Source organism: Alligator sinensis, unplaced genomic scaffold, assembly GCF_000455745.1.
Source record: "Alligator sinensis unplaced genomic scaffold, ASM45574v1 scaffold1269_1, whole genome shotgun sequence".
NCBI lineage: Eukaryota > Metazoa > Chordata > Crocodylia > Alligatoridae > Alligator > Alligator sinensis.
Window position 1 is genome coordinate 335,938 of NW_005843072.1, and position 9,717 is coordinate 345,654.

The 9,717-nt window shown below is 46.8% G+C and overlaps 1 protein-coding gene across 1 annotated transcript in view; it reads left to right on the forward strand.

Moving 5' to 3' along the window:
• The window catches only part of UNKL (unkempt family like zinc finger), a gene marked incomplete at both ends in the record, with an annotated part of 79,488 nt that overhangs the window by 15,633 nt on the left and 54,138 nt on the right, over positions 1 to 9,717 (forward strand). Inside the window, 1 exon segment of the mRNA XM_025193585.1 lies at positions 1 to 35. This exon segment is cut by the window's left edge and continues 18 nt beyond it. Within this exon segment, the coding sequence (XP_025049370.1) occupies positions 1 to 35 (35 nt within the window).

Genomic DNA, 9,717 nt, shown 5'->3' on the forward strand with positions numbered 1-9,717 from the left:
TGAGAAGATTCTCAGCGAGGATCCAAGGTGGCAGGGTAATGTCTGTGTGTGCGTGCATGTGGATTTGTCCTTTCAGCCCTGTTTCTGTAACTAAGATGCTTTTATTTTCTATTTAGGAAATTTAAGTGTGTGGTTAAAAGAATGGCTATATATAAATAAATACTTAATAAATATTCATTAGAGGAAAAATTCAAACAGTCAAACCAAAACTTTCTATGTTTGATTAATAAGGCTGCTGTTTTGTCAATTGATAAATATGTGTCTGATTTAGAGGTGGTGCAAAAACTCTTAATGTCATGCAATATTAATGTGACCTAATTCTTGGGGTTTTAACTCTTTAGTCAGCTAGTTAAGAACACTAGTTTCTTGCTTAGCTTGACTAACAAAACCGAGCAAATAATGAAATGTAACCTGTTTCAGGCTTTCACCTAGGCTACTCAAGTTGGAGACTCCACTTACCTTCTGCTTTCTCCAGAATAGGGCAACTACTATGTATTTTAATTTATTTTTCCTTTCTTCCCTCCCTTCCTTCCACACACATTCCTCTTCAGTATAAGGGCTATAAAAAGAAACTGGAAAATGGACAATGAGCATCCAGGAAATAAAAGCCACTCCTTTGTCTATCAAGTTTTCTATAAGGGGACTATCAAGTAAGAATAAAAGAGACGATGGTAATTCTGTTTTGGGCACTGGTAAGACCACTAATGAGAGACTGTATTAGTTCTAATGAACTCACTTCAAAATGGAAGTAAAAATTCTGGAAAGTTTCAGGAAACAGTTACAAAAATTATTTAAGTTTTGAAAATTTACCATAAGGAAAGAGACTAACATCACTCAGCATACTGAGCTTAACTAAGAGAAAGAGGAGGACATTATCAGGGTTTATATAAATTACTATAAAGCTAAGAGGGCTTTTTATAGTTCATAAAGCCCAAGAGGTCAAGAGCTACAATGGGAGATCATATTCAAGTGGTTATCCTTTTGTCCCCCCAAAGTTCTCCCCAGTGCCGCTTCATTCCAGGATATAGTCCTCCATTTTGTAGGACCTACTTGCTTAATTCCTAGCACAGATAAACCTTGCTTTTGGCCATTTTAAAACATACTACTTGGTGACCTGTACTGGATCCATACATCTTACTAGGTGACATACATTGGTCTGAATAACAGATTTGTCATCATTACTTACCACCCTACTACTCTTTGTGTTTAGTAATCATTTACCAGTAATCAATTTAATATTTTTTTCTAATAATTTATAAAGATACTGAATAGCATTGGAGAAAGAACATATTTCTGCATATCTCCACTAGACAGCCCCTGTGACAGTTGTTTTTCTTCATATCCATTCAGAAATAAAATGATTCCAGCCACAAGTGTGGGTTAGAGTTAGGGGTGCACAGAGAAGGATTTTCTTGGCCAGTACCAGTAGACAATTATTTACCAGGCTTATCGGCCGATACTGATCTGAAAACCGATTTAAAGGAGTGCAGCCAGGCAGCATGGAGAGCAGCTCCCTGCAGGTAGGTATGTGGAGGGGAAGGGGCGTTGGGGTGGAGGAAGCAGGGGGGCAGATCAAGGCCCCCACAGTGAGGGAGGGAGTGGGGCTGGGGCTGGGGGTGCTGCCCAGCCAGGGCAGTGAATGGGACCCTGGGGTTGGGATGGGGAACAGGATGGAGCCACGGGCAGCTTGTCCAGGCCATCAGCGTCTTGGCACTTGAACTAAAGCTCACTCAATATTTTTCAGTGCCTCCACCACCATTTTTAAGTGCGGGGATGCTTTTAAGAGCAGGGCAGAGAGCCCTGAGGCTACAGCGGGCAGCTTGCCTCTTCCCTGCACACAAATCTGGGGGGAGGCGGGGGTACATGCCCCCCCCATACCTCCCATGGGGGGGTGCGTGCAGCTTCCTCCCCTCCGCGCACCCCCTGGAAAAGCTGACTGCAGCTCTGTCCTGACCCCAGGGTTCCATTCACTGCCCTGGCTGGGCAGCACCCCCAGCCCCTGCCCCACTCCCTCCCTCACTGTGGGGGCCTCAGCCTGCCCCCCACATGCCCCTTTCCCCTCCTATTTCCCTTCCTCTTTACAGAGTTACCTGCAAGGAGCTGCTTTCCATGCTGCCCAACTGCATTCCTGGCCATGTGCGTGTTGTGGCTGCGTGCATGCACGCGGCATCCAGGGCCCCTGGACATATATTTATCGGTGACATTGCTGCTACTCCAGCCAAAAAAGCTGATAGCCAATAATGATAACTTTCCTTTTATCAGTGCTGATCTGATACAGCACTGATATATTGGTGCACCTCTAGTTAGGGTGCTGCCAGGCTGGTCAGCAGGGAATGTATTGTGAAAATAAGGTAAAGCTATGCATTAATGGTCATCAGCAGTTTCAGCAAAAAAGTAGGCTTCAATTCTCATGTGCACATTCAATACATAGGCAGACAAGGTTCCTTGGGTGAATTTGATATCTTTTTAAACCCCTGCAATTCAATACATATGCATCTCTCTCAACGGTGTCTCATTACAACTAGTTTTTGAGATCACTCCATTGAGTTTAATATGAGCTAACACATGAGTGTAATGCATTTAATAGGAGCATAACATAGACTACTGTATATAGTAATATTTTTTTCCATCATGATGTCATATGGGGTTATGGCACATTCCTTGCAGAAGCCTTATTACTGTACTTACTTGCATACTTCATGCACCTCCCTGCTACTTCCTCAATTTAGCACTCCAAAGTTGGGGCGTGTGTGTTAAACAGAGAAGCTGATTTTCTGTGCAGGAGTAGAAGCATGGGAATGGTGTAAGAGAAGACTTGCTTCTCTTTTCTTTCCCCATCAGCAGCATGAAAGAAGGGCTCAGTCTTTAGTGTGGCTGTGTGGCAAAGTGGGAGGTCCCCAACCAGCCACAGTTCTGGTCTCCCACTGCCTCTGGGCATGCCACCCACTTCTCTCACCTGCCACACCTTGCTGTTAAGTAATTAGTTGATAATTAGGTGGGAGGCTGCCATGCCAGGGCCCAGATGTCTAAGGGCTAAAAGTACATGCTCCTACCACCCTTAATGTGTCCCGTGCTTTGCAGATGTTTCTAACAGCTGTGCTCTGCTCTGGCCTGAGGCTGGGCCTAACTCAGCACAATGTTAGGCCTCTCGCATTCTGTCCTATGACAAACCACATTTGTACTGCCTTCCTTTCACTGACGCCTCGCTCCAGCCGCTCGCATCCAGTCTCTTTCATACTGCCCTTCCTGGGCCTTGCTCATACCACCCCTCCTTTTTCTGGGGCCACACTCACCCTGCCCTATTCCAGAGGGGTCCCTGGGCTTGATTCCCATCTCTCCCTGGCCTGCAAGCATGCAACCTTTTGGGTATCTCCCACCTCCCTCATCTGAGTGAGCGCTGGGCAGTTTGCAGAACACTGGTCTTACTCAGCCTCTAGGCTCTCGCTGGGTCACTCGCCCAGCTGCTCTCAATCGGGGGGGCTCCTGACTCACCCCCTGTTCTCCTCACAGCTCCTCCTCTGCCACCCTCCAATTGGCCTCTGGCCCATCTGCGGCCTCAGGCGCCCAGAGGCTTACCTGGACCTAACTCGGGCCCCCATGCTAGCAGGACCTACCCTCAAGCCCCCTGTTGGCAGGAGCCCAACTCACGCTACTTATTCACAGGGCCTTATCTCAGGCCCCCATGTTCTCGGGGCCTCCCAACTACCACTCTCTACTTGCCCCTCTCTCCAGGGCCTCCCAACTGCCTCTCTTGTGCAGGCCTTCAGGTACCCTTCTGCACCCACTCTGCACCTCCGCCTCCACCCTACTCTGGCACCTGGGGTTGAACACCCCTGAAGGCTCAGGTGCCACTCATCAGCATGCCTGGCCCAAAACCTCTCAGTCTCTGGGGTCTTGCACCCCATATGGACTCAGGTGGCCGCAGCTGTGCCCAGCCCCACTACCCAATCTTTGTGGTCTTGCACCCCACAGGGCTCAGGGGCCACACCTGGGCATGCCTGGTCCTCTACTGCCTCTGGTGTTAAATAACCCACCCGAAGGCAGGAGCTGGGGTTAAGGCACCCCTCCTCGCCTTTCACTGGGGGCAGGGGGGTGGGGAGTGGGTAACTTGCTTGGCATTTCCTTGGGGCTCCCATGCCACTAGGAGCCCCACCAGGCCACCCTTCCCTGGCAGGGTGGCATTTCAAGTCATGCCCAGGCCCAGGAGCCTCCAAGCCATCCCCATAAGCTCTTGCCCTTACCTCATAGTTCTTCCAGGAGCAGCAGCTCCACCAGGAGATGTTCCTTCCATGGCGTCAGGCAGCAAACTGCTGCCTCTAGCCCTGTTGGCCTGAATCTTAAAATAGCTGCTCATCAGAGCTGGGACCGCACTTGTCAGCTGCTTATCCCAGCTCCTAAAGTGGCAGACACCGTAGTAGGTGTTCTGCCATAGGCAGCTGCACTTTTAACCCTTTCACAGCTGCTGCCAAATTGGCAGTTAATACTCTAGCTTTTGCTTGAGTAGGAAACGGAGGGTAAATGTGCTGAAGAGTAGAGTCTGTCCCTGCTCCATGTGGTCGGCTGTTAGCTATGACTCTTGGGGGGTGCAAAAAAGTTCATTCTTTTTTTTCTTCTTCCCAAAACAAGGCATTTGTTTTATTTGGGCATGGGGTGTGCAGCACAGTTACCTTTCTCAAATTTGTAATTTTATTAAAAAATTACTTGAGTTTGTTAGCCAAGATATACTTTTCTCTTAAAACTAGGTTGCTTGGCACAGATTATAGTAGTACAATTTAATTCTCTACTGACTATGTCCCAGTTCAAGTTTTGCAAGATTTTCCCTAGGATTTGTCAGGCAAGCCTCCCTATAGATGACAAATGCTCTGATTAATCTCCATTGTTCCAAGATTAACCCCCTTCCCCAAACCAAACAACAAAAAACAATATAAATGGTTCGAAGTGCCCCCTGGCCAACTTTTTAACAATTGGGGAACAAGTTATCCTGTACATTTAAGTGGTTAACTGTTGGTTTTCAACATCCTTCCTGGTTTGTGGAAGAACAGAAAATGTTGTGTTATCATTGAAAGATGTCAATATATCATCTTGCTTCTTTCCAAATATAACGCAGAAATACTTATCTAATACGTTTTCATTTCTTCATCACCATTGATATTACAGTCCTTAATATCAGACCCTTGCTGATATTAGGATTTTTTTGTTTCTGTTGTTTAAAGAATTCCATTTGTTTTTGACATTTCTGATCCCGCATTTGTTCACTGGTACCTTTAGTTTCCACGATCAGTTCTCTGTACATCCTTATTGCTGAGCTGTATACATTGCCATTGGATTTCCTTTTTTTCTATTTTGTTTCAGGTTTACTTTTTAATGTTTCTTTCATATCGTCTCTTGACCAGGAGGAATTCTAACCAAAAAAACCTTATTTTATGCTTGCTCCAGAAACATCTGCATCAAATGTAGCATTTTAATGTTTTTTATGTTTAAGATGTTTCGTCCCTCTCAATTATGCTAACAGTTGTTTTCAGCTTTAGGTGGACTTAGTCCTTATCCAGTATGACTGTTCCTGTGTGTCCATCAAGAGCACATTCAATACAAAATTGATTCTCAGCTTTGATTGTTTTTGAACATGTCATAGAAAATCTTGTGGTGAAAAAGTGGTAAAAAGTGTTCAATGCTATGCAGCATTGCTGTGTGACTAAAAGATTCATTCTTTCTTTATAATATTAAGGCTCTTCAGACAAATCAGTCCAAGCTAATAGTGGAAAAAATTCACAGTAGCCATACCTTTGACCCCCTAGTGCAGTGAGGGGCACCCTTTTTGGCAGACATGCCACAAATTAGCCTCTTACCATCCTTGCATGCCACTCTGATCCCTTTCCCTTACCTGATCTGCTTCTCTGCTTTCTCATCTCTGTCCTGTACTCCCTGACCAAGCTGCTTTTCTCCTTTCTGCCTCCTGCCTTATGCTCCTTACCTGATCTGGCATTCTGCTTGTTACTTTTGGCCCTATCTACCACGCACAGGCTGCTGGTGCCATTCGGAGCACTTGTGCAGCAAGTTAGACACCCCTGGTATAGTGCATGTGAAGAACATGCTCTAGCCTGATTTCAGAGCAATCAGGATGCTGTGTCTACATAGTTTACAGTTAATTTTGGAGCCATATCTATGGATTCCATGACTCTTTCTATATTTATACTTTTAAAACTATCTTTTAATTTGAAAAAAATGTTTGAAAATATTGAAAACTGAGCACTTGGCTTTCTATCCTGAGTGCAGCACTTGCCTTTTTGTATTCAGTTCAGACAGCTTCTTTCTTCATGCTGCCTGTGCGCATAGTTTTTAAATCCAGTAGAATGTTGAAAAAGTGTTAAGTGTGTTTGGGGGATGGACTGAGCAGCATCGAAACCCTCTCAGTCATATAGCAAAAGCCAATGTATATGTATCCATGAAGTTCAGCCAGTTCTAAATGGATTTTCACCAGACCACTAAAGATCACATCTGTGTTCCAGGGGGTATGTCTGTAAGTCATGTAACAGGCTATTCTATTTACATGGTTGATAAGTGCCATTACAAGACTTATTCTATACTTTAGAAGCCACCAGCAGCTATGTATGTACGTAGCTAGTTTTGGCATGTTTGTTTTTACTTGTAAAAGTGGTTATTTGAGGTGTTTTGAAATCTGTAATTTTTTGATGTTACCATTGTGTGAAGAGCAAAAGACATATTGTATGTCTGCACCCTTTTCTAAGACATTAGTCATAGTTAAAAGAAATTGCAAGTACTATACAGGGGGCTACTCCATTTTTGCACTTGAAGGTGGCAACCATTTTTGCTCAAACAAGGTTAGAAAAATAATTTTGGAAAATTGCAGCTGAAAACAAGAGTCCAAGAATATCATAAGAAGGTAAAAATGGTCTTTAGAATGGAAACACCCATGAACAACCTTAAGTTACAGGCATAACCTCTGTGTGGACTATTATTGATGTAGTTTAGAATTTGTGGGTCAAAAGGATTTTTTTTTTTTTTAAGTATTTGGTTCTAAAAGGAGAGATGTCGTGTGTGTTGTACTATGTAGGTAGATACTAAAAAGCATGCAGTGAAAAAGTGGGAGATGAAGAGTAGAACGGCTCAAGGCATAGGAAGCAAAAAGGAATGTTATGAGAAGCAAATTGAAATGTTGTCCTTGGTGTTTGAGTTTCTTACCATAGCTCCAGTGAATAAATGGAATTAAACCTGGATTTAAGGGGAGAGTGATACCAAAGTGGAGAGGGAAGAAAGTTATTTTGGCTGTTGTCTTCTCAGTGGAGTAAAGGCAGATAGGACTGGAATTAGGGAAAACAAGTGGGAACTTACTGAAGTTGGGTAGGATGTAGGAGAAGAAAACAGAATTATTTGTCAGCTTCCTTGGTAAGTGAAAAGGAAAGAGGGAGGAGATGAAAATTGTCCCATAGTTGGGTCTTGAGTGTAGGGGATGATATGAGGAGTGTCAACAGCAACATGGAAAGAAGAGTGATTGCTTCTTAAAAAAAAAAAAAAAAAGCGAAGAACTCAATTTTTGCAATGGCAAGCTGTGTAGACAGTATTGGAAAGGAAACAAACTCTGCAAAGAGGTAGACTTAGGCAAGGGACAGACATTCAAAAAGCCCGAGCCTGAGTTGATTCAGTCTTTACAGGCTACTCTATCGTGAAGAGATTAAACCAATTTGCAAGTGGACAGACATCCACTTTTCATTCCAGAAATGCAGGCACATGCTTGCTGTGGCTTAGGCCAGAACCCCGGTGGGGGGAGAGGGGGGGCTAGCCGTCCCTTCCCTTCCCTTCCCTTCCACAGGGAAGCTGAACTGAGGTGGGAGCATGGCCAGGCCCTAGCAGGCCTGAGTGTGACCGAGGCGAAGTTTAAGGACCACCCACCCCTGTGGCCTGCAGGGTTCAGAGGGTGGGGGAAGAGGGATACTGTGGCCTGTCAGGGGCATGGCCAGACCCCCACGGTGGGGGAGAAGATGCTGCCTGGGTTGGTCCAGCTCAGCCTGGGCGTGGAGAGCGGCTATCACTGAGCTGCAGCCACTGAGGATGGTCCTGCCTCCATGGCCCAGCCCAGCCCTGCCAAGCCCCACTGGGCAGCTGCCTGGGCCAGTGCAGGCTATGGGGTTGGGGCCCTCCTCAGCGGCTGCAGCTCAGTGAAAGCCACACAGAGCCCCCTTCCCTGTCCCGTGGCAGGGAGGGGGAAGAGCCCCCCTCCAGCACTGCACAGAGCCCCCCCTCTCTGCCATGGCGGGGGGGGGGGGGAAGGGGAGGGGAGCTGCCCTGCCCTGGCTGCAGTTCCCTGGTGGGAGGGGCGTGGGAATTAACCGCCTTCCTGCCCCTTTAGCCTTAACAGGGCCATGCTGGGATGGCTGTGGTCCCTGCTGGTGGGACAGGGAAGGGAGTGGGGAATAAACCCAGTCTTGGGAACCCTGACAGAGGCTGCTGCCCCTCCCTGTCTGCTTGCTGCTCCAGTGGCAGGGGTGGGGGGCATGGCCCTATTAAGGTGAAGGGAGCAGGAAGAGGGTTGATTCTTCCTTCTGTTCGTTCTGCCCCTGGGGACTATAGCTGGGGAGCAGTCTCCCCCTCGCCTGTAGACAGGCAGCCCACAGCTATGGTGGGGGAGGGAGGAGGAAAGACTTAATTCCTTTCTCACCCACTTTGCCTTAATGGGACCATGCTGGGATGTGTCTGGCCCCTCCTCTGCCCCTGTTGGGGCTAGAGGGCAGAGGGGCAGGGCCAGCCCTGCTCTCTGGAGCAGACAGCTCAGCCCAGGGCTGCAAATCATGCTGGGATGCTGTAGGACTCTGGTTTAACTTAAAAAAGGAAGGAGTCTGGGACAGAAGTTGCCTAAACCAGTTTGACCCAAATCAGTAAAGGCTGATACTGTGTTCAACCCAATTTACTTTAAATTAGTTTTGGCCATTTTGAAACTGGTTTATGTGCACTGAACTTCTGTTCTGTTACAGGTTTAAACCAGTTTCTGATCACTTATACCGGTTTATGTGTAACTTTTGTCCCTAGTGCTGGAGGCTAGTTGCACCTTATCACTGTTCAAGGGTATTTAGAAAGATGTTGCCGAAGAGGAAGGATCAAGAACGCTTAGAGATGCTGAGGAGATGAAGATGATGAAGAAAGAGGTAGATACAAAGCAAAGACAAAGTCAGGGGAATTAAGGGAGAGCACAGAATCAAAGAAGGGAATAGTTCAGGGGAGAGTAAAATATGGCCCAGGGGCTGGATCTGACCTGCCAGGCCATTCTACCCATCCCGCGGGGCTCCTAAAATATTTAGAAAATGAATATTTATTTGCTCCTAGCTGCCTGTCAAAGATGACAGGAGCCAGGGGCAGTAGGACCCAGAGGAAGCTGGGGGCAGGACCCAGCAGTAAGGCCTGCCCAGCCACCCCAACCAGAAACCCCTACCTAGTGGCCCTCTGCCCAAAATAATCACCCTCCCCTGGAATAGTTGGTCATATTAAAGCAGGGGCAGGCAATTATTTCTGGCGGAGGGTTGCTTGACAAGGTTTGATGAGTTGTCGAGGGAGGGCCATATGGGTAGCCCCCTCCCCTTGACAGATGTACTGCCCCATGGTCACCATCTTGGGACCGGAAGTCTCACCCTTAACTCCTGACTTTTTGCCACTAGAAGTCCATCCCCTTGCCCTCCAGAAATACTCCTTTTTGGGGAGGGGGGGGGG